The sequence below is a fragment of the Rana temporaria genome, chromosome 8, assembly GCF_905171775.1.
Source record: "Rana temporaria chromosome 8, aRanTem1.1, whole genome shotgun sequence".
Classification (NCBI taxonomy): Eukaryota; Metazoa; Chordata; class Amphibia; order Anura; family Ranidae; genus Rana; species Rana temporaria.
In genome coordinates this window covers 162,891,886-162,917,937 of record NC_053496.1, presented here as the reverse complement: position 1 = coordinate 162,917,937, position 26,052 = coordinate 162,891,886, and the positions used below count along the sequence as shown (strand labels likewise).

Genomic DNA, 26,052 nt, shown 5'->3' with positions numbered 1-26,052 from the left:
ACAAGAGGGAAATAACAAATCCAACTTTCACGGCCTCGGAGAAAAAAGTTCTAGGCTGGAGGTCTAAGTATAAAGTACACGCGTTTTTGAACGCCCGGTATTTTCGGCGTTCGCCAGAAAAACGCTCCGGAGGAGGGACCCGAGGTTCCGGGTGGATCAATCCGACAGCTGAACTGGGAATGGACTGTGATGAGGAAGTCCCGACAGCAGATGCAGCAGGTGGGGGTGCTACCCCAGGAGACCCAGTGAACTGTTGTAGACGGCCATCGACTTGGACATATCCCTCCTGAAGTTTCTGCACCGCCTCGGTAAGCGCGGACACCTGCTGGCAAAGTGTCTCGAAAGGTGAACGCACCCTGTCGGTCTCGGACATTTTTTGTTTTCGGCTGGTTTATACTATCAGGAATCAAGTACTCACCGAGACCGAACTGCCGAGGGTGGTTCACCTTTACGACCAAGCGCGCCCGCCCACTGAGTTTTGGAACAGGTGGCGGAAGCACGAGGCAGTACCGGTGCCAGTGGAGAAGCGTTGACCGGTGGAGGTTGTAGATGACAGGTGCTTCTGGGTGACTGCAGACGGAAACAGGAACAAACGATACTGAAGCCGGATAACCGGTACTGAAAGAGTCCAAGAAACAAACTGGAAAGTCCGGGGTGCAAGCCAAGGTTCGGGGAGCAGAGAAGACAGCAGATCCGGGTCACAAGCCAAGAGGTTCAAGGGCAGGAGAAACAACAACAGAGTCCAGGTCACAAGCCGAGGTCGGGGTCAGAAGAGTTCAATAGAGAGGTGAAGCAATCCGAGGTCAGGTTCCAGGTGAGAGGTGAGTCGAACGGAATTCCAACAGGAAATGGTTTCCAGAGACACAGGTTCAGGAAGTAGCTGACGATAAACCAGCAACCTGTCTACTGACAGGAGCTGGTTTAAATAGGGCGGTCACGCTGGTGATTGGCCCCGAGAGGTCACATGCGTATGCGCACACGCCTAAAGTGCCCAGTTAGCCGCCGGGAAGCCAATCTACTACGCTGGTGTGTTAAAGGAGGAAGTACAGCGCTTTGGCCCTGACAATACCACATTTCAATACTTGAATGATAACTGGTTACATTTTACACTTGGTAACTTGTGAATAGCTCTTCGTGGTTTCACGGACTTGTACAAACAATTGGTGTTTTCTTTAGCACCATAATGATTCCCTCTCAAAACAAACAGACCTTCTACTTACACTCTAAAATGCACAAACAAAAATGTTATATTGTGCATAGCTTGATAATTTGATCAAGACGTATGTGTTTAAAAATAGATTCATGCTAAATCTAAAAAAATATAATGACAAAACCATTGTACAAATGTCGGCTTTAGCTATTGAAAGACAGACAAAACTGTGTATGTCTCTTAATATTTGAAATATAATTATTTCATACTGCAGTTAAAAATAATACAACTCCAATTTGCTCTGCCATATATTTAAATGGTTTTAGTAATGTATATGCAAAAACAATTCAATTACCAAAAATGTACACATGAAAAGATTAATATACAGTACAGACCAAAAGTTTGGACACCCCTTCTCATTCAAAGAGTTTTCTTTATTTTCATGACTATGAAAATTGTAGATTCACACTGAAGGCATCAAAACTATGAATTAACACATGTGTAATTATACATAACAAAAAAGTGTGAAACAACTGAAAATATATTTCATATTCTAGGTTCTTCAAAGTAGCCACCTTTTGCAGCAGACACATCTCTAGAACTGTTAAGAGGAGACTGTGTGAATCAGGCCTTCATGGTAGAATATCTGCTAGGAAACCACTGCTAAAGAAAGGCAACAAGCAGAAGAGACTTGTTTGGGCTAAAGAACACAAGGAATGGACATTAGACCAGTGGAAATATGTGCTTTGGTCTTTTGAGTCCAAACTTGAGATGTTTGGTTCCAACCCCTGTGTCTTTGTGCGACGCAGAAAAGGTGAACGGATGGACTCTACATGCCTGGTTCCCACCGTGAAGCATGGAGGAGGGGGTGTGATGGCGTGGGGGTGCTTTGCTGGTGACACTGTTGGGGATTTATTCAAAATTGAAGGCATACTGAACCAGCATGGCTACCACAGCATCTTGCAGCGGCATGCTATTCCATCCGGTTTGCGTTTAGTTGGACCATCATTTATTTTTCAACAGGACAATGACCCCAAACACACCTCCAGGCTGTGTAAGGGCTATTTGACCAAGAAAAAGAGTGATGGGGTGCTGCGCCAGGTGACTACCTCTTGAAGCTCATCAAGAGAATGCCAAGAGTGTGCCAAACAGTAATCAAAGCAAAAGGTGGCTACTTTGAAGAACCTAGAATATGAAATATATTTTCAATTGTTTCACACTTTTTTGTTATGTATAATTCCACATGTGTTAATTCATAGTTTTGATGCCTTCAGTGTGAATCTACAATTTTCATAGTCATGAAAATAAAGAAAACTCTTTGAATGAGAAGGTGTGTCCAAACTTTTGGTCTGTACTATATAAGATTAATACTTTACCAGTAGTCTAAGAAACTTTGTTTTTGAGAAGTATCAGAATGATGAGTCCCACAGGACTTCTTTCAACCTCCTACATCCTTCCGCCTTTCAAGATCTCCCAGTCTCTCTAGATTCCTCCGAGATCTTCCTTTAGCCTGGAATCTCCTCGCATTCTAGCATTTAACCTCTTTAGCATTCTTTCTGAGAGAGAGAGAGAGAGAGAGAGAGAGAGAGATCCCTTCTCTGTGGTGTCTACCTACTTTTATCCCACCCCAAAAGTGGGTGTATGTGTGTCATTACTGCGTAATGAATAGTGTAATATGACGATGTGTTTTATATGTTACCATGATGGCCACGTCTGGGGGCCATCTTAAATTATTACTATGTTCAACCTCTAGAGCAGTGGTTCTCAACCTTCTAGTGCCGTGACCCCTTGATAACATTTCCCAAGTTGTCGGGACCCCTAAGGCCTCGTACACATGACCAAACATGTCTGCCGAAACTGTTCGGTCGTGTGTAGGGCCGACCGGACAATTTGTCCGCTGGAACCATGTCCGCCGGACATGTCCGATGGTCAATAGTGGGGGAAGAGGGCGCTAGTATGAAAATAATAATACCTGAATTGGGGCGTCCTAGGGCAGGGGCCCCCAATGGTATAAGTGAGAAATTAGCTGCAGATATATAGACATCAATATATATTTATATTTTGATTTCACCCTTTCTCACTTGAGTGTGAGCACTCGTGTCACAATGATACACATATATGCTTTCACATCATATATTGTTTAGCGCTGCATTTTTCCTTTTTTATTTCTGTACACAAAGTTGTTCCATTGTTGATGTCAGCTGCTATACCATACACTATATATATTTTTACGTGATTAGCGCAATTTTTCTCTATATATATTACTAATACCTGCTCAGCTCATTAGACCCAATTCTTACGAAAGGGGTCCATTACCTTTGGTAAGCCTTTTCTTTGGCAAGATCACTTCGGGTGCAAATGTTTTATTGGTGGTGGCTGCAGCAGCACTCAAGATTTTTTGCATGATTTAATTATCTTCTGGATCGGTCAACCAATTACACCTGGACTGTGTTTTTTTCTGTTTTTTCTGTTTATTTCTGTTACTTATGTTTTTGAGCTATCACTTATAAGACGCACTATCGCTTAAGTGTTTTTGCACCACTCACTGGTTGCACCAGCGACTTTGTTGCATATAGTACAGTGTTGTAATATTTGGTATTGCACACGATTTAGCTGAGTAACAATTTATGTACAAATTGCTTAGTCACTCGAGTGTTTAACAATATATTTTTCTAATTTCTCACTTATACCATTGGGGCCCCCTGCCCTAGGACGCCCCAATTCAGGTATTATTATTTTCATACTAGCGCCCTCTTCCCCCACTATTGATTGTATTGCACAATATGTTTTTGTATATGTTTTGTCACAGAGGAGCAGCTTGTCACTAAGTATCTTATTAATTCTCACTAGTGATTAATTTTATATACTTACCTCAGTTTGGCGCGGAAATACACCCCATCTACATGTCCGATGGTCAGTATGACTCATCGGACATGTCCGCTGGCCCGAGAACCCGCGCATGACGTCGAAGTGATTCGACGCATGCGTGGAAGCATTGAACTTCCGCGTCAGAGAACGTCGGTGTAGTATACGTCACCGCGTTCTCTGTCCGCGGGAATTTTGGTTTGATGGTGTGTACAACCATCAGACCAAAATCCCCTGAGCGAACATGTCTGATGAAAACGGTCCGCGGACCGTTTTCATCAGACATGTCCCCTCGTCTGTACGAGGCCTAACAGTAAAATTATTTTCGTACCATGGGTTGTCAGCACCCAAGACAAGTAATTTGCGCCCCTACCCTTGGACATTTTGCGCTCCATAAGTCCCTTCCACTCGTACAGTATTGAACCCCCCTATGGTACATTTTAGGATGTATCATTTTTGTTGTTCTCCTTTCTTTCCCTTTTACCTCTCTCTATCCTACATTTTTCTTTTCTTTTCCCCATCACTCTCTATAGCCATCTTTCTTTTCTTTCTCTTATTCTTTCTCTCCCTTTCTTTGTTCCTACCCCACTTTTTCTCTCCCTTCTGTGTATTCTCTATTTTTACACCTTGGTGGTGGGGGGGGGGGGTGTTGGGACCAGTGGCAGTGCTGGCAGGGGGTTTGGGATCAGTGGTAGTGCTGGCGGGGAGTTGGGATCAGTGGTAGTGCTGGCGGGGAGTTGGGATCAGTGGCAGTGCTGGTGGGGAGTTGGGATCAGCCAACTTTGGTGCTCTTGATCAAGGTCATCTGCTGATCTGAGAACTATAGTGAGGACTTTTAGAGGCAACTATACTCACAGGTAGTGTTACTCACTGTGTCTCTGACTTTGTGGTGTCTCGTAGCAGTGACACCTATGCTGAAATCAGGATAGGGTCCTCCAGCCTCTCCCACTTCATATTCCTCACCAGTCAGCTGACATCTAGTCTCTACTCCCCCAGCCATGCCGTGAACTCAATGGGTGGCTGCGAAGTGGCTGAGTGGGTGGCCACGGGCTCCACGGACAGCCATCCTGGGCAGCCGCAAAAAGACTGGGAGAGTAATGCAGGCTTCAGGAACAGCCCATGATTCGGTGACCCCTGGCAAATCATCATTCGACCCCCTGCTCTAGAGGCAGGGTTGTATACAAAATGACTTAAATGTTATTTTTTGTTTAAGTCAATTTATGACAACCCTTTGACCTAGGCTTCACAGAAAAACAGGTTGACAATCATGTGTCAATTTCTTCCAGATATTCTGGCTCTAGCTTTGATATATGTATATGAGAAAATATACCCCACATAATTAGCTGAGGCTAAAAAATTCCTTGAAACTGAAGTCATAATTCTAACGTTAAGCATAACAGTTATTCATGAACAGTCTCATTAATAGGATACCATGTTTGCAACTTTTATCATAATAATCTATATATGTATTTTGCAGGTTTTATGAATAACTAAATAATATGTTGTTAAAATATTATGAAAGAAACATTATTTAAAATATATTATACAATAGCTTAATTTGTGAATAAGCCCTCTGGTATTTCCAGAATTAAGCCACAAAACCAATTAGGTTTGTAAACTAACTTGAAATACGATTCTCTAATCTATATGTTGCCTGTGGAATCCCCCTTTTCTATAAGTGTCAAAGACAAAAGATATATAGGTAGATTCAGTAAGAGTTATGCCCCGTACACACGATCCGATTATCGGACGAATGATCGTCCGTTTTTTTTTGTATGCTAATCTCACGTCGAATCTGATGAGTTTACTAGAGTCACGAAAATTCTCGTACGGCAGAATAAAAAATTGGAAATGATGTCATGTGTTGTAATGCATTTGTATTGCATTTTCGAACGGCAGCTGTACTGATTATACGAAAATCGGACGATCTGGCATCGTACGAAAAAAAAATTCGTGCATGTCCGATAAATAAAATCGGATGAACTGTCCTGATCGGCTCTCGGAAGCGCTGTACTAATGATCCGATTATCGTACGATCGTTTCGAAAGCGGCATTTTCCGTACGATTTTCGGATCGTGTGCACGGGGCATTAGGCCGACTTATCAGTAGATAAGCCGACCTAACTCAGAATCTACGCCCGACTTATGTTTAAGCGTATGCTCAAACAGAGATACGCTTAAACATATCTAAGATACGACGGCTTGCGCCGTCCTATCTTAGATTGAAATATTTTGGATGGCCGCTAGGTGGCGCTTCCATTGCGGTTGGCGTAGAATATGTAAATGAGGAGATACGCCAATTCACGAACGTACGCCCTGCCGACGCAGTACTTTTACGCCGTTTACGTAAGAGATAGGCCGCGTAAAGTTAGAGCTAGGCCCTATTGGAATACTAATGTCAAGTATGGCCGCCGTTCCCGCGTCGAAATTCAAATTTTTTACGTCGTTTGCGCAAGTCGTCCGTGAATCGGGATTTATGTCGTTTACGTCCACGTCAAAATCAATAGGCCCTTGCGGCGTACTTAGCCGCAATGCACACTGGGAAATGTAGGCGCCCGGCGCATGCCCAATTCTTAAAAAACGTGAAAAACGTAAGGTCAAGCACAATTGGCATACAACACGCCCCCCTAACACACATTTGAATTCAGCGCCCTTACGCCCGCCCGCTTTAGGCTACGCCGCCGTAACATAGCAGGCAAATACATTGAGAATCATGTACTTGCCTAGCTAACTTATGGCGGCGTAGCCTAAACACGCTAAGCTACGCCGCCGCAAGTTAGGCTATTGTGTGTGAATCTACCTAACATAACCCAGTATAAGGTAAGAAACCTAAAATTCTCTTACAAAAGAAAGATCTCTTATTTAGAGACAGTGGGCCAGATTCATGTAGATCAGCGGATCTTTAGATCCGCTAGATCTACGTGTTTTACGATCCGCCGGTGCAATTTAGCGAGGCTAGTGCATGATTCATCAAGCACTTACCTCGCAAATTGCACCGTCGGATCCTAACTCCCCCCGGCGGAATGCAAATTCCGCGGCTAGGGGGAGTGTACAATTTAAATCAGGCGCGTTCCCGCGCCGATTTAACTGCGCATGCGCCGCCGGCGAAAAAGCCCAGTGTGCATGCTCCAAATGACGTCGCTAGGACGTCATTGTTTTCGGCGGCTAGGTTACTTACGGCCATCCGTATTCCCGACGGACTTACGCAAACGACGTAACAAATTTAAAACTCGGCGCGGGAACGTCGGCCATACTTAACATTATTATCATATAGCAGGGGTAGCTATCCGCCGGAAAAAGCCGAACGCAAACGAAGTTGAAAAAGAGCGACGGGCGGGCGTACGGACGTGAATCGGCGGTTCTCCTCATTTGCATATGCGACGCGTAAAAAACTGCGACGACACCTAGCGGCCGGCGGTAGATTGCAGCCTAAGATCCGACTGGTGTAAGTCACTTACAACAGTCGGATCTAAGGGAGATCTATGCGGAACTGATTCTTATGAATCAGTCGCAAAGATCCGACCGTCGGATCTCAGAGATACGACGGCGGATCAGGAGATCCGGCGTCGTATCCCCTTGATGAATCTGGCCCAGTGATCTTAGTTTAACCTCTTAAAGAAAATCTCCTTTATACAAGATGGCTTTTGGTTTGCTCAAAGCATATAATGAAAGAAATATATAATATAAAGGCATATATATTCTTTTAACCCCAGTAGTTTCCATAAGGTCACATAGGGAATATTCTAAAATGGTGCAGATAGGGATACAGCTGAGCTAAAAAATAATCCTACACATGAATGTGCAAAGGGGTGTAGGATTAAACTAGAAAGTCCATATGTCAAAAATTATCCATAGCAGCTCCTCAATGAGACTGAAGTGATCGCTGCAATATACAAAAGAAACAGCAGTGGGCGCCACCTACATGCAGTATATAGGAACATACTTTATTTGTTTATTATAACAAATATTAACTCAGAAGGTGCATAAGGATAAGAGCATGTCATCCACCCAGTGCGGTTAGCTGTTGGGCCTTAGTGTGTCTTCAGAAACCAGATGCTGCTGTCAGGAGCTGTGTAGGACACCAGAAACAAAACTAAAAAATCCTGGAGCGCATGGACTGCACAATACTGGAAGTGTGGTCACACCTGGGAGGGCCACAACTTAGAAAGCGTGGCTACATATTTTGGAGCGTAACTGCTCCTTTTTCAAGCCCAAGGACATGCTAATGGGGTACAAAACACACTCAAGAAGTGTATCATCAAGATACTGCCCCTGATCATAAACCAAAAGAAAAATTTATAGATCAGTATCATATAAAATATTTTATTATATATTTTTATGTGACAACATTGAAGAAATTACACTTTGCTACAATGTAAAGTAGTGAGTGTACAGCTTGTATAACAGTGTAAATTTGCTGCCCCCTCAAAATAACTCAACACACAGCCATTAATGTCTAAACCGCTGGCAACAAAAGTGAGTACACCTCTAAGTGAAAATGTCCAAATTGGGCCCAAAGTGTCAATATTTTGTGTGGCCACCATTATTTCCCAGCACTACCTTAATCTTCCTGGGCATGGAGTTCACCAGAGCTTCACAGGTTGCCACTGGGGGCCTTTTTCACTCCTCCATGACATCACGGAGCTGGTGGATGTTGGAGACATTGCGCTCCACCACTTTCCTTTTATGGATGCCCCAAAGATGCTCAATATGGTTTAGGTCTGGAGACATGCTTGGCCAGTCCATCACCTTTACCACTGCCTTGCTAAAGAAGCTGAGGGTAGTCTTGGAGGTGTGTTTGGGGTCATTATCATGTTGGAATACTGCCCTGTGGCTCAGCCTCCGAAGGGAGGGGACCATGCTCTGCTCCAGTATTTCACGGTACATGTTGGCATTCATGGTTTCCTCAATGAACTGTAGTTCCCCAGTGCCGGCAGCACTCGTGCAGCCCCAGACCATGACACTCCCACCACTATGCTTGAGAGACACACTTGTCTTTGTACTCCTCACCTGGTTCCCGTGACAAACGCTTGACACCATCTGAGCCAAATAAGTTTATCTTGGTCTCATCAGACCACAGGACATGGTTCCAGTAATCCATGTCCTTAGTCTGCTTGTCTTTAGCAAACTGTTTTCAGGTTTTCTTGTTCATCATCTTTAGAAGAGGCTTCCTTCTGGGATGACAGCCATGCAGACCAATTTGATGCAGTGTGCGGCAGCAATGCTGGCACCACTCATATGTCTATTTCCCAAAGACAACCTCTGAATATGACGCCGAGCACGTGCACTCAACTTCTTTGGTCGACCATGGTGAGGCCTGTTCTGAGTAGTACCTGTCCTGTTAAACCGCTGTATGGTCTTGGCCACCATGCTGCAGCTCAGTTTCAGGGTCTTGGCAATCTTTGTATAGCCTAGGTCATCTTTATGTAGAGCAACAGTTCTATTTTTCAGATCCTCAGAGAGTTCTTTGCCATGACGTGCCATGTTGAACTTCCAGTGATCAATATAAGAATGAGGCCCCGTACACACGTCCGAGAAACTCGATGGGCAAAACACATCGTTTTGCTCGTCAAGTTCCTTGTGAAGCCGCCGAGGATCTCGGCGAGCCAAGTTTCCCCATTGACTAACGAGGAAATAGAGAACATGTTCTCTATTTGGCTCGACGAGTTCCTCGTCGGTTTCCTCGGCCTAAAGTGTACACACGACCGGTTTCCTTCGGCAGAATACGGCTCCCATCGAGTTTCTGGCTGAATTCTGCCGAGAAACTCGGTCGTGTGTATGGGGCCTGAGAGTGATAACACCAAATATAACACACCTGAGACCTTTTAACACTAAGGCCCCGTACACACGATAGAATCCATCCGCTGAAAAATCTCAGCGGATCGGTTTCAGCGGATAGATTCTATGGTGTGTACATTCCTGCGGATATTTATCCGCGGAAATTTCCCAATTCCAGCAGATAAAAATTTGTAGACATGTCTACAAATCTATCCGCTTGAATTGGCTCCCGCGGATCGATCGGGTGGTCTGTACAGACTCACCGGATCGATCCGTCCGAAGGGATCCCCCGCATGCGTCGTAATGATTCGACGCATGCGTGGAATGCCTTTTATGACAGCGTCGCGCACGTCGCTGCGTCATCATCGCGGCGACGGCGCGACACGTCATCGCGAGGGGATTTCGGCACGGATTACGATCCGATGGTGAGTACACTCCATCGGATACGGTGGACCGTATCCGCGGATAAATCCTCTCGTGTGTACTAGGCCTTACGAGTCACAAAATGGCTAATTTGGACATTTTCACTTGGGGGTGTACTTACTTTTGTTGCCAGTGGTTTAGACATTAACGGCTGTGTGTTGGATTATTTTGAGGGGACAGCAAATTTACACTGTGCTGCAATGTAAAGTACGGAGTGTACAGCTTGTATAACAAAGTGTAATTTCTTCACATATGTATCAGCCTTTACACTATCCCCAAGTCTCAATTACCTGAATACTGATGAATATCTAAAAATCCAATAGAAATTTGGCTCCAAATCACAGGGGTAGATAGACGTGGTCATATGGGGTCAATTATGGGGTTTTGAATGGGATCAGGTGACCATATAATATGCCCCATACACATTCACGTAGAAGGGGGGGCCCCGATCTGGGGGCCCCTTTGTTGAAGGGAGCTTAGAAATTCTGATAAGACATCCACAACCACCGGCCAGGGTTAGGGGGAAGAGGCCCTTGTCCCCCATCAACACAAGACCCCCCCCCATGTTGAGGGAATGTGGCCTGGTATGGTTACCCCTGGTCTGCCTAGCTTCATGCTCAGATAAGGGCCTAGTATTGATTTTTTGACGTGGGATTCCCCTAAAACCCCATACCAGACCTAAGGGAATGGTAATGGACTGGGGAGGCCCCAAGCCATTTTTTTTTCTTAATTTTTCATTGCCGGCAATTGTTTTTTTTACATTCATCTGTCAGTGGGTTCGAGACATTGGTTGTTAAGGATGCGGCGGATGGCTTCTCAGCCTCAGCGATCGTTAAAGATGTCAGTGGCTGCCGGCTCTGAAGATTTGCTTCTAGTATAGGAAAAACACATATGGGAGAGATGTATGCGCTGCACATCCCGAAACAATATATTATGGAACAGTTTCCCCAATGGGGCTTTGGACAGCAATATAGTAAAGGTCAAAAAAGTGTATAATGGATAGCAAAAGGTAAATTTGTTCAGAGATAAACAGATGTCATAATGTAGTTAAAATACAACATCTAAAAACTGGCCAAATACTACAGTATGTACTCCACAATAAGCAAGATTACACAAAATTGTACACATTGTTACATATCGAGATGCTAAAAGATGTAGGAAAGCCAACACGTTTCGACCTATGAACGGTCATCTTCAGGGGTATAGTTGGTTCTATAAGACACATTAAATATCTTCAGAATTTCAAAACATATCATAAATGCTACACCACTACCCGGGAGGACCTCTATCTTGACTCCAACACAGCGCGCACGCTGAGAATCAGCAACTTCAGTGGTAACTCTTCTAGTGCTCTCACTTTCATCAGTTGGCTTTTTGACAGCTCCCCCTGTTGACTCATCTGGCTTTGCTGCAGGCCACAGCAAACAGATACTCTGTGCATATATCTTGTAGACTTTATTCTGTTACCCCCTGTTAGGAGTAAGTACCAGGTACTATCAGTTTTGACATCTACCTTCAAAGGAGGCCCAGATTCACGTAGACGCGCCTATCTTTAGGCGGGCGTAGCGTATCTCAGATACACTACGCCGCCGTAACTTAGTGAGGCAGGTCCCGTATTCACAAAGCCCGCGTAATTCAAAGTCGGCTGGTGTGGGTGTGTTTTATGATAATGAATCGTGACCCGACGTAATTGACGCATTTAACAAACAGCGCATGCGCCGTCCGTGAACGTATCCCAGTGCGCATGCTCTAAATTACGCCGCAAATAGTCAATGCTTTCGACGTGAACGTAACTTACGTCCAGCCCCATTCACGGACGACTTACGCAAACGACGTAAAATACGACGCTGTTCGTACGTTTCCGACGTCCATACCTAACATAACTTACCCCTGCTTTATGAGGGGTAACTTTACGCCGGCGTATGTCTTACGTAAACGACGTATCTTGATACGCCGGGCGCACGTACGTTTGTGAATCGGCGTATCTAGCTAATTAGCATATTCGACAAGGAAATATACGGAAGCGCCACCTAGCGGCCAGCGTAAATATGCACCCTAAGATACGACGACTTACGCCGCTCGTATCTAGGCAACTGTGAGGCGTATCTGATTCTATGAATCAGGCGCCGAGTTGCGACGGCCCGCACTCAGAGTTACGACGGCGTATCTGGAGATACGCCGTCGTAACTCCTATGTGAATCCGGGCCACAGTAATCACACCTCCTTGATTAGTGACCACAGAGAGAAAGCTCCCATGACTTTTTTCATCAGGAAACAGACAACCAGGAAGTGTTCAGAACAGAGAAGGATTAGAGCAAAAACTAACAATGAGGACATGAAACCAGGACTGCAGTAAGGTAAAGGAAGCTATTTAGCTTAAAAAAAAAAAATCCTTTAGTGACCCTTTAAGGCCCCGTACACACGAGGAGACATGTCCGATGAAAACGGTCCGCAGACCGTTTTCATCGGACATGTCTCCTGGGAGCTTTTGGTCTGATGTGTGTACACACCATCAGATCAAAATCCCCGCAGACAGAGAACACGGTGACGTAGAAGACACCGACGTTCTCAAACACGGAAATGCAATGCTTCCACGCATGCGTCAAATCAATTCGACGTATGCGCGGGATTTTGGGACGCTGGTTACACGTCATAAACAGCGACATGTCCGATTAGGTGTACTAACCATCGGACATGTCCGACGGACAAGTTTCTTAGCTTGCTAAGAAACTTTTGTCCGCTGGAAACCTGTCCGCTAGGCCGTACACTCGGTCGGACATGTCCGCGTCCTGTATATTAATCTCCATCTAGTGTCCAAAATGCAGAATAGTTTTCTCGTTGAAGTATTTTAGAAAACGATACTACATTTTGTCGCTGACAATACAGGAATTTCTCTGAAAAAATTGTGACATCTTGTTCAGTTTGCATAAATGCTTGTGAAATTTGTGCAAGCAATGTTTTAGAATAATGTTCAGTTGTGTTATTATTGTTTTTATGTTTTTATTGCAGTACATAATTGCCGGATCTCTGACAATTGCAGCTCAGACAAAACCCAATATCTGCTTGGTGAGTTTTTGTTTTAATTTTCTACGTAGCTGAAAAGTAACATTACGGAGGCGCAGCGTCCCGTTTTTGCCCTGCGCCCCCGCAAATTATTTGCGCTACGCTTCATTCACGAACCAGTATCCACGTAATTTGTGTGGGCGCTCCTCAAAAATGCCCGGCGTAAGGGCGCGTAATTTAAATGATCCAGTAGGGGGCGTGGATCATTTAAATTAGGCGCGTTCCCGCGCCGAACGTAGTGCGCATGCTCCGTCAGGAAACTTTCCCGACGTGCATTGCGGCAAATGACGTCGCAAGGACGTCATTTGCTTCAAAGTGAACGTAAATGGCGTCCAGCGCCATTCACCATTCACTTACGCAAACGACGTAAAATTTAAACTTCGCGATGCGGGAACGACGGGTATACGTAGCATTGGCTGCCCCTGCTATTAGCAGGAGCAGCCTTACGCGAAACCCGACGAACGGCGTACGCAGGGCTCGCGTAGGGTAGTGAATCGGCGTTAGTATGCAATTTGCATACTATACGCTGACCACTACGGGAACGCCCCCTAGTGGCCATCGTAAGAATGCAGCCTAAGATATGCGGGCATAAGAGCCTTATGCTAGTCATATCTTAGGCTGCAGTCGGCGTAACAAGGTTCCTGAATCAGGAGCATTTGAAACGCCGGCGCAAGTAAGCAATTGCGCTGCGTAACTATTGTTACGCAGACGCAATTGCTACCTGAATCTGGGCCAGAGTGCGGAGCTGTCACTTGTAAACACAGAAGCCAGACTTCTGTGTTTACAAGTGATTGGGGTGAGCAGGCACCAAAGGGTCTGAGCCAGAGGTGGTGGAACTGAGTTCCCCCAAGTTCCCCCTGAAAAAAAGCCCTGGTACTTACAGAGAATGTCAAGCAGCAACTGCAAAAGCAAAAAAAGCAGTTCCTGAGTGTTCATGTAGCGCTACCCGTGAAGGAGCTGCTTTCGTTTAGACAGGTTCTTTATCCAACACTGCAGAGGCACCCAGGCACACAACAACAGTTCATTCACTCCGGCTCAGTTATCAGTCTTATGCCCCGTACACACGACCGTTTTTCATGAGGAGAAAAATTCAATTTTTTTAATTGGTCGTGAAAAACGGTCGTGTGTAGGCTCCAGAGCATTTTTCTAGACGAGAAAAATGTGCGTTAAAAATTTTGAACCTGCTCTATTTTTTCTCGTCGTTTTTTACGTCGTAAAACAACGGTCGTGTGTACTCTTTAATGAGGGGGGAAAAAAACACGCATGCTAAGAAGCAAGTTATGAGACAGGGAAATTAGCATAAGCAGCCCAAGGTGCCATTCGAATGGAACTTCCTCTTTATATTGCCGTTGTACGCGTTGTACGTCACCGCGCTTTGCTCAAGCTTTTTTTTTTCACGATCGTGTGTGTGCACGGCAGGCATACACAGAATCACGTCGAGAAAAACTTTTTTTTTTTTCCATGACATGAACAACGGTCGTGTGTACGCGGCATTAGAGTATTGCTAGCAGGGGGCACTTCTTGCTTAGCTGCTGTAGCACTATACCGTATAGGCGCACGGTTCGTGGCTGGGGACTATGAAGTAGTATGAGCACAGGTAAAGGCAGACTCAAACCAGGGCTGGACTGGGACAAAAATTTGACCCTGGACTTCATCCAGACTGGCCCACTTTGACAGGTCTCTCCCATGGCGGCCGGACAACTCCCGCACCCCCCCCCCCCTGGCCACACAAGCCCCCTCTCCCCCTTCACTAGCCACCTGGTGTTCTACATTATTAGAGTAGAACAGCTGGTACTGATCCTGGCAGTACCAGTGGGGAAGTTAGACATTATTTCACCCGGGGCAAAGAATCAGTTTGGTGCCCCCCCCTTATGGGACAAGATTAGGCAGAAGTGAGAAACTCCCAGGCCATAGCCGTTGAGTCAGCTGTCTGTCCCCTCCCCCATGCTCCTCTGTCATCCCCCCTGCTCCTCTGGTCCTCCCTCTGCTTCTTTGTTCCCCCCAGGTGAGCGCTGCGGGGAGGGAGAGACCAAGGAGCGGATGGGGGCGGCGATCTGCTGTCACTGAAGCCGGCCCACTGACCCATCGACCCACCGAGAGACTCCCTGTAGTCCCAATGGCCAGTCCATCCCTGACTGAAACAGTCCACGGTTCATGGTTGGGGTCCATGAAGTAGCATGAGCACAGGTAAAGGCTTTACTCACTAGATCCTGGTACATGCAGGGCCTTGAAAAGGTATTCATACCCCTTGGAATTTTCCACATTTTGTCATGTTACAACCAAAAACTTAAATGTATTTTATTGGGATTTTATGTGAGCGACCAACACAAAGTGAAACATAATTGTAAAAATTTCTGAAAACCATTTGTCATTTTCCTTCCACTTCACAAATACAATCAGTGGGTAGAAGGTTTAATTTACAATACTGTAAAAGGGTCGCAAAAATGTGACAAGCAGTGATGGCACTAGTTCCTGACCAGTGAGTGTACATACTGCACATGAAAGCAGATCAAGACGCCTTTTGCTCTTACAGTATGTACTTCTAGAGTGGAGAAGGGGAATCCCTAACTGTTTCCAGAGGGCTAATCTACAGCTGACTGATGATGTTGAAGCTCATCTGGTTCAGCTGAGAGTGCCACATACCAACCAAGAGAGTTAAAGTGGATGCAATTTGCCGTGAACTCTCCCAGTGTGGCAATGAATTCAGGCCCTATCATGGCCAAAGGTGCTGGCAAAGCAGTTCCTTCTGTTGGAGTTGCTTGGCTTTAACCACTTAAGCCCCGGACCATTTTAACAGACAATTGCGCGGTCGTGCGACGTGGCTCCCAAACAAAATTGGCATCCTTTTTTCCCCACAAATAGAGCTTTCTTTTGGTGGTATTTGATCAAATTCAATATTTTTTACTTTTTGCTATAATAAATATCCCCCAAAAACATATATAACATTTTTTTTCCCCTCAGTTTAGGCCGATACGTATTCTTCTACCTATTTTTGGTAAAAAAAAATCGCAATAAGCGTTTATCGATTGTTTTGCGCAAAATTTATAGCGTTTACAATATAGGGGATAGTTTTATTGCATTTTTATGATTTTTTTTTTTTTTACTACTAAGGGCGGCGATCAGCGATTTTTTTTCGTGACTGCGACATTATGGCGGACACTTCGGACACATTTTTGGAACCATTGTCATTTTCACAGCAAAAAATGCATTTAAATTGCATTGTTTATTGTGAGTTGCAGTTTGGGAGTTAACCACAGGGGGCGCTGTAGGAGTTAGGGTTCACCTAGTGTGTGTTTACAACTGTAGGGGGGTGTGGCTGTAGGACTGACGTCATCGATCGAGTCTCCCTATAAAAGGGATCACTCGATCGATGCAGCCGCCACAGTGAAGCACGGGGAAGCCGTGTTTACATACGGCTCTCCCCGTTCTTCAGCTCCGGGGAGCGAACGCGACGGAGCGGCTATAAACGAATAGCCGCGCCGTCGTCCCGGATCGCTCCCCGCGGGTATCCGACCGCCGCATGTAGCGGGGGGGGTCCCGATCGGACCCCCGACCTGCGGAAAGGCGGGGACGTACATGTACGCCCATATGCCTGCATGTGCCATTCTGTGGACGTACATGTACATGCGGCGGTCGGCAACCGGTTAAAGTGGATGTAAACCCCAAAAAATTTCACAATTGCCATTGATGTCACAATGTAGAGTAAAAGATTTCCTATCATCTGTGCCCAGTCTTGCCACACAGAGTTAATCCAGCTCTGAGCAATCCTCGTATTGTTCAGTGAAAATGAACAGACTTCCAGATAAAACCCTGTCTAAATACAAAGTCCTTTCCTCTCTCCATGCTTTGAGTGACAGGTTATTTACATATCTAGCTTGGACATGTTTATCATATGTTATGTTAATCATAATATGAGGTGATCCACAGTATAAAAAGTGAGAAATCCACCCTTCCCCCACATAACACATCCTGGTAATATACAATGACCTGTGGATCACCTCATATTATGATAAACATAACATATGATAAACATGTCCAAGCTAGATATGTAAATAACCTGTCACTCAAAGCAAGGAGAGAGGAATGGACTTTGTATTTAGACAGGGTTTTATCTGGAAGTCTGTTAATTTTCACTGAACAATAAAAGAGGATTGCTCAGGGCTGGATTAACTCTGTGTGGCAAGACTGGGCAAAAATGATAGGAAATCTTATACTCTACATTGTGACATAAAAAAAAAATGTTTGGGTTTACATCCACTTTAAAGCCAAGCAACTCCAACAGAAGGAACTGCTTTGCCAGTACCTTTGGCCATGATAGGGCCTGAATTCATTGCCACACTGGAAGAGTTCACGGCAAATTGCCAGAAGAGTAGCCCAACATACACTGAGTCCGGGTATCGGAAACTGAGGGTTTTCTCAAGCAACGAGCCAGTGCTTGCCAATAATGAAGGTTTTAAAGAGTGGTTGGAGCAAGCCCTGCAAACCCTGAATAATATTTCTGAGACCCAGACAAAGCAGAGGATCACCAAGTGCTTAAGGGGGGCCTGCCTCAATAGCTATTCGGAACCTAAAGCTCAGCAAACCAGACTGTACCACCTATGATTACTTGAGTATCCTTCAAGATGTGTTTGGGAGAACAGAAAAGGCCTCCAACATCATGTACCAGTTTTAACATACCGTATTTATCGGCGGATGCCGCGCACTTTTTTGCCCTGAAAATCAGGGCAAAATCGTGGGTGCTCGGTATACGCCTATACCCGCTTTCCCGCGCCGAGTTTTGAATACTGCGCCGACATATACCGAGCGCAGTACACTCGGGTATAGTCGGCCAGTCTCGGCACCTTCCGCGCTGATGTCCTGGACGTACAGGACGTGAGCGCGAGTGTTGCCGAGCCTGCCCGACAATACACGAGTGTACTGCACTCTGTATATGTCGGCGCAGTATTCAAACTCGGCGCGGGAAACGAGCGGGGAGGACGCGAGGACGCCGCAGAAGGACGCCGGACCCGACAAAGAGGACACCCGAAGCCCACAGACGGACCCCGGACCCGACGAAGAGGACACCCGAAGCCGCAGAAGGACGCCGGACCCAACGAAGAGGACACCCGAAGTCCGCAGAAGGACGCCGGACCCGAGGAAGAGGACACCCGAAGTCCGCAGACGGACCCCGTACCCGACGAACAGGACACCCGAAGCCACAGACGGACGCCGGACCCGACGAGGCCGCCGATGGACGCCGTGCAAGACACCAAAACTGTAAGTACAAAATAAACTTTTTTTCCACAAGATTGGGGGCCACTTTAGGGGTGCGCGGTATACGCGTGAGCGCGTGAGCGCGTTATACCGCGATAAATACGGTACCTACCAGAATGGGGGGGAGAAGCTGTCCGAATACAGAGGTGCTTTGCCAAGATAATGCATCAGCTGCTGCTGAATAAAGGTATAAATCCCAGCTCAGTAGATGAAGTCCAGATGAGACAGGTTTTAGGCCCGGTTCACACTGATGCGAGTTCATAATTAATGTGATGCGTCAAAAACAAACATTCTAAATTCGCATGACATCCATAAAGTCATTGTTTTCAATGAAAGTCGTTCACATACATGCGTTGCGATTCCTCTACGAATGCAATAAAAAAAGGGTCTTGTGCGAGTTTACAGCGTTGCGAATTTAGTCTCCATAGACATCAATGTAAATCGTTCTGGAATCGCATCGATGGTTCACATATGTGTGAATTCCACCACACTACTCTCCACAAAAAAACTGAAAATACACAGGAAGTTAACACCTTTTTTTTTACATTATGATTCCAATGGTTAGAACATCAATCGCAGAATGTCCAATTCCTGAAATTTGCGGTAAATTCGCACCTCACACAGGACAAAAAAACTGAACAAATTCGCAGTACAGCATTGTGAACCGAGCCTTAAGGGGAGTTCATCCCTTAGACCCGATGGTTGGCAGATTCAGTGACTTGCTACAATTGTGGAGGTGTAGATCACTACAAATGTGATTGTCCACGTCTTCTGAAAGGAGGGGAGAGGGCACAGAAGCACACAACCTGCTCCTCCAAAAGTCTGTGGCAGGCGCAGCACTATGAAGTGTCTTTATGCGCTGTGGCATTAGAAGAATTTTGATTTTAGTCCAAAAAAAGACCATCTGTTACTCTATAATTCCTCTAGCGCCGTTCTATTGAAGCAGTAGGTTTAAAGAGCACACCAAACTCTTGAGATAACTTCTTTATTAACTTCAGCTTTTCTCCATATATAACACTGACAATTTCGTAGCAGACAGTCCATGTACAAACATGTGTTGAATAAAGTATAACAAATGGCGGTTCAACTGTTCAATCTTGTCATTCTACATAAAAAAGTAGATATATTTCTTTCTTCAGTATCTGTACTCTCACTTTAAGTTATTTAAACACTTTTAGGTAGATTCAGAGAGAAGTGCCTAAACTTGCGGCGGCGTAGCTTAGCGTGTTTAGGCTATGCCGCTGTAAGTTAGCTAGGCAAGTACATGATTCTCAATGTACTTGCCTGCTATGTTACGGCGGCGTAGCCTAAAGCAGGCGGGCGTAAGGGCGTCAAATTCAAATGTGTGGAAGGGGGGCGTGTTTAATGCTAATAAGGCTTGACCTTACGTTTTTGATGTTTTTTTGTTACTGCGCATGCGCCGGGCGCCTACATTTCCCAGTGTGCATTGTGGCTAAGTACACCGTACAGGCCTATTGATTTCGACGTGGACGTAAACAATGTAAATCCCGATTCGCGGACGACTTACGCAAACGACGTAAACATTTTGAATTTTGCGGCGGGAACGGCGGCCATACTTAACATTACTATTCCACTAGGGCTTAGCTCTAACTTTACGCGGCCTATCTCTTACGCAAACGGCGTAAAAGTACTGCGTCGGCCGGGCGTACGTTCGTGAATCGGCGTATCCCCTCATTTACATATTCTACGCCGACCGCAATGGAAGCGCCACCTAGCGGCCATCCAAAATATTGAAATCTAAGATAGGACGGCGCAAGCCGTCGTATCTTAGATATGTTTAAGCTTATCTCTGTTTGAGCATACGCTTAAACATAAGTCGGCGTAGATTCTGAGTTAGGTCGACTTATCTACTGATAAGTCGGCCTAACTCTACCTGAATCTACCTATTTATGATCTCTATGAGGCTTAATCAATAGTTTTACTCGCTCTATATTGCTGTTAGTAGTTTGACCATTTTCTGTGATGTTTGATAACACGTTTGTTTGCTTGAACATTTGCTATGATGTTTGTTAGCACGTTTGGTGGAACTACAAGTGAACACACACAACTAGTTCAGTATACAGTTCTAATCACACTATTAACAATAGGAACATATATAACTGTATTAAAAACATATTTTTGCCACTTTCTTCCATAAAACAGAACTCTGACTGGTGTGTGTCTGTTCAGATCTTCTCTTTCTGGTGTAATGAATTCTAGCAATGTGCTGGGAATTTCCCAGACAGAATGAGTGACATGCCGCGTACACAAGACAGTTTTTCGGGTTCTAAAAAAATGACGTTTTTAAGGATCATTGAAACGGCCTTGCCTATACACGATCGTGAACAAAAAAATTCTCTAGCAAAGCGCGGTGACGTACAACACGTACGACGGCACTATAAAGGGGAAGTTCCATGCGGATGGCGCCACCCTTTGGGCTGCTTTAGCTGATTTTGTGTTAGTAAAAGACAATTTGCGCTTTTCAGTCTGTTACAGCGTGATGAATGTGCTTGCTCCATTACGAACGCTAGTTTTACTAGAATGAGCGCTCCCGTCTCATAACTTGCTTCTGAGCATGCGCGTTTTTTCACGTCGTTAAAGCCCACACACGACCATTTTTTACAACCTTAAAAACGACAAAGTAAAAAAATAGAGCATGTTCGAAATTTTTAATGGCCATTTCAATGGCCAAAAACGGTTGTGTACGCTGGGTGTGATTAGCCAAGACTCCTGCTCAATGTGAGATTGGCTGTGATTGGCCAATACTCCTCCTGAATAACAAAAGCTTAACTCTATGCTTTCTGGTTTCAATTCTGCTGTGTCATTGAGCCTCACACAACAAATCTTAAAAGACATATAGCTAGATTCATGTAGAGCGCCGCAACTTTAAGGCGGCGTAGCGTATCGTATTTACGCTACGCCGTCTTAAGTTAGATAGGCAAGTACTGTATTCACAAAGTACTTGCCTCCTAACTTACGGCGGCGTAGCATAAATGTGGCCGGCGTAAGCGCGCCTAATTCAAATTAGGCTGAGGGGGCGTGTTTTATGTAAATGGGGGTTGACCTGACGTGATTGACGTTTTTTTTACGAACGGCGCATGCGCCGTCCGTGTACATATCCCAGTGTGCATTGCGGCAAAGTACGCCGCAAGGACGTATTGGTTTCGACGTGGACGTAAATTACGTCCAGCCCTATTCACGGACGACTTATGCAAACAACATAACATTTTCAAATTTCGACGCGGAAACGACGGCCAAACTTAACATTACTAGTCCAGCTATTTGATGGAATAACTTTACACCTGAAAATGCCTTACGTAAACGGCGTATCTTTACTGCGACGGGCGCACGTACGTTCGTGAATAGGCATATCTAGTGATTTACATATTCTACGCCAAACTCAATGGAATCGCCACCTAGCGGCCAGCCTAAATATTGCACCCTAAGATACGACGGCGCAGGCTGTCGTATCTTAGCTAGGTTTAAGTGTATCTCTGTTTGAGAATACACTTAAACTTAGGACGATGCAGATTCCGAGTTAGGTCGGCGTATGTACTGATACGCCGGCCTAACTCTTTCTGAATCTAGCTATCATTCTCTCTTTTTGCTTCTATGAACACAATATACAACAGTTACAGGACATCCATATATAAAGTCACAGTAAATAGCTCTGCTTTTATCTCTCACATATGAGCATATGAATTGTATTAAGGTTATTAGCAGTTCTAGCTGCATGCAAGTCACATTAGCAACCTAGGACGGGTCTTAGCTGGCCAGCTACAGAGTCCCTGGCTACATAACAGTTTGCAAACATTTTACTTGAATAAGTCTGTTAATGTTATTGTTGTCTCATGGGTTTATTCTTCCTGTTTTCACTTTACAGATCAGAGGCTCTCTGGGACTGAACATCATTAGCTCCATTTTCAGCATGACAGCTGTGATCCTAAACAGTGTTGATTTCATAATCATTCAGTGCTACCGTTTTAATTACTCTAGTAGTTACACTAACTTGGATGGGTACTATCTATGCCAACAGGAACTTGTAAGTATTATTTTGGTAATTATATAAATGGAAAGGTTTTTTTTTTTCATATATATATATTTTAGTTCTTTAAAACATTAATCACTAAAAAGGTAGGTATACTGATTCAAATGTTATTCTATTTTCGCAAAAGGATTCCTGTTCAAAAATGGGCTCGTTTTTTGTACAATATGTGTAGCGCCTGGTTACTTCTAAGAACCGGTGCTAATTTAAATTTAGAGGGGGTCAGAGCGTTAGTTAGCTCTGACCAGGCTGATTTGTTTGAATTTGGGTCTCTGTCTCAGCTTGGCTGTGCTGTGGGCTCATTCTGTCGCTTCTGGGGTGCTGATGCCACCCCAAGACGACAGGTGGCAGCAGTGGAGTCGAGGTTTGGGTGCTTTTCCCCAGCGGCCTATCAGGAGGTGTTTTTCTTGCTGTGCATGCTGGGGGAGGGTATTTATGGGACAGACGCCATTGGTCTGGGTCTTCTTCCAGTGAGGCACCCACCTTTAGGGTGACCACATCACGGCACCCTGGTAGAAATGGCCTACCAGGCCGGGGTGCGCGTGCCACGCGGTGTTCCTGGTTCCGGGACCACGTTGGTCCGGAACATTTTGAGCTGTGGCTGGGCCCCAGTGATCGACTGGGTCCCCAATCCTGAGAAGATCCCAAGCATTGTTCCCTTGAGAGGAAGCTGTTCGGTGGGGAGTCCACCTGAGAGAGCCAAGAGAGGCTGGCGATCCAATAGGGTCCCGACAATCCACCAGGGATCAAGGTAACCGGACACTGAAAGGCTGGACTTGGACACCTATCAGTCGGTAACCTAACTACTAACTACCTGAAGGAGATCCAGGCACAAAGTCTATCAAGGAGGATTGTCTCCGCTATCTCAATTCTAAGGAGGGTCTGTGGCAGAGACTTGTTCCCTTAAAGTTCTGAGTGATACTCTGGCTGCCAGGTCAGTGAGAGTGGCCTGTCCAGGTACACTACGCCCACTCTGGCTGGAGTGGCGAAGAAAACAAAGTGTTGTTGGAAGCAGGACTGTTTCCTATTTGTTACGCCTGAGTCTGCTGTTTCTTCTCCTACTACATCTTTACTCTTCACCACAAGTTTTATTGTTTTTACCCAGCTAGGTAATAAAGAGCACAGAAAAAGACACCTGTCGTGGACATTCCGTTACTACTGCTTTTACCATACACCCTTAAACTTGGGGGTAGTGCTACATATAAATAGTATAAAACCATTGTTTTAGTGTCTATAAGTGGGGGAGTGGAAGGTGGGGAGGGGGATGGTGAAAAGGTGGCTGTGAGTTGGGTGTGGGGGATGGGGATGAGGGTGGTGGAATGGTGGCTGTGAGTGCGGTAGCGGTGGATGGGGAGATGGTGTGATGTTTGTGAGTGGGGGTGTCGTGGATGGGAAGATGTGGTGGTGAAAAGGTGTCTGTGAGTGGGAATGCAGTGGAATGCAGTGGATGGGGAAAGTGGTGGTGGCTGTGAGTGGGGGTGTTGTGGATGGGGATGGTGGAAAGATAGTATGGAAAAAGAAATGTAGTAATTGCGCAGGTGAAGAGTAGTGATAAATAATCAAATAAAAAGCATCTGGCAATCACACAACAGAACACTTTGTGTAAAAACATTAAAATAAAAAAAATTGCCTTGCTAATAACTTGTGAACAATATGTAGCACCCGGATATTAGGGTGGGTTGCTAACAAATTTAGCTTGCTAGGTGGAAACTAGCCTGGCTGATTGATCAGGGATTTGCTGGCCTTTTCCCTAACTCTGGATTTGATGCACCTCTCCCTTTGGTCACTAGGTGGTATTGTTGCCTGTGGCAGCAGAATGATAAGGGCATAGGGAATCCAGACTAGGAGTGAATAGGTTGACTTATCCAATTAGCAGGCGTCTCGTTGGTCCCTTAGCCTGCTGGGAGCACCTATTTATTCGGGAGGAGTCAGGTGATCGGGGTTCTGTGCCACCTGGGTGTACGTGTGTTACAAGGTTCCGGGTTGCTAGGCCAAAAGCCTGAGGCCTATCCTGGGAGCACCTGGCTGCTAGGCTGTCTGAGGCCTATCCACGTATGAGAGAAGCAGTGCGAGGTTGGGGCTTTCGGCCAGAAGCCCAACCAAGTTGCCGAGGTTCCACATTGTTGCCAGCGGTGAGGGAGAAGCAGTTGTCACATGGGACGACCACTCCTGTTTCCAGAGGCAAGTGAGGATCAGAGATAAAGGAGAAACAGTCGCCATTAAGGGACAACCACCCCAGTTATCAGAGGCCAGTAATGGAAGTCTGAATAAGTACCAGAGCAGCCTTATTCACTAGCCGGGGAAGGCGGGAAAGCTACAGCCAAGTCGGGGACCCAGTGGGTTTGCAGGGGTGGCGCTTGAGGAGAATACAGCGGGTTAGCTGTGGAAGAGTTCAGGGGATCCAATGACGACTGAGATATTGAAGTCTAGTGAGAGACCGGGAGCTCAGTGTGTGAAGATCTACAGTACGATACTGTGAGATGTTGGAAAAGATCTATAACGGGTTACTGTGTACTGATCTCTATTGACTGTTAAAAGTTCAGTTGCCATTGGACACAGCAGTTCTACAAATACAGTTGCTGCATCTAGCTTAAAGGCCCTCTACCTGTATAAAAGGAGAAGGGTGCTTCTGCGTCACCAAATGTAAGATAAGGATAAACAATCAAATAAATGCTGCTTATTCTGAATAAGTAAATAAATAATTATATACCTCAAGTGGATGTGATAAAAAGTGATCAGCGCATAAATTAAGTAAATCAATAATACATACATAAATATTCCAAAGTGAAAATTAACTTAGTGATAAAAGTGGTAAAATACCAAAAAATATTGTGCAAAGTGCAGTAATACTGTGCAATATATGCATAGGACGAATAGTAAACAAAAAAGTCCCAAAGTGGATGATAAAGTGTACTTGTGTAAACAGATATCCAAACAAATGTGTTTCCTGGTGCACACTAGAAGAACTGAATGCTGAATCATTGTTTTACATTGCTTAACAGTCCTTTATGTAAGTTTATATGTTTTTATTTAATACAATTCAATGATATACCTCACTATGGGATGTCTCTCTGCTTTACACTTGGACTAACATCGAGGAGAGATCCTGTGAAGCCATCTACACCCACAGTGACAGACAACAGCTGGAGACCAACGCAGAGGAACCATCCCTGGATTATTTATATCCGCACAAGCTGTTATACACCTTCCATAAGGTAAGCGCTCTGTGAGCACAACTTATGGAAGAGCTACATAAGAAGACTGTGAAGACACATTTGTTTGGATATCTGTTTACACATGGACACAGGGGCGGACTGACAACTCATGGGGCCCCCAGGCAATTGAAGAGTATGGGGCCCCTCTGGCTTACAGATGGCCACCACGCCAGGAGGTAGTGCAGAGGCGGGCAGCTAAAATCTTGGGATATTCACATTAAAAGCATGTAATTTTCGGACATATCAGGGACAGATCTAAAA

General features: G+C 45.2%; 1 protein-coding gene across 1 annotated transcript in view; it reads left to right on the top strand.

Annotated features, from left to right (window-relative positions):
- Positions 1–26,052, top strand: part of LOC120909305 (membrane-spanning 4-domains subfamily A member 4D-like) — a 71,021-nt gene that overhangs the window by 33,140 nt on the left and 11,829 nt on the right. Inside the window, exons 4-5 of the mRNA XM_040321053.1 lie at positions 13,225–13,281; positions 22,415–22,573. Coding sequence (XP_040176987.1) covers positions 13,225–13,281; positions 22,415–22,573 — 216 coding nt within the window. The remainder of the gene's footprint in view (positions 1–13,224; positions 13,282–22,414; positions 22,574–26,052) is intronic.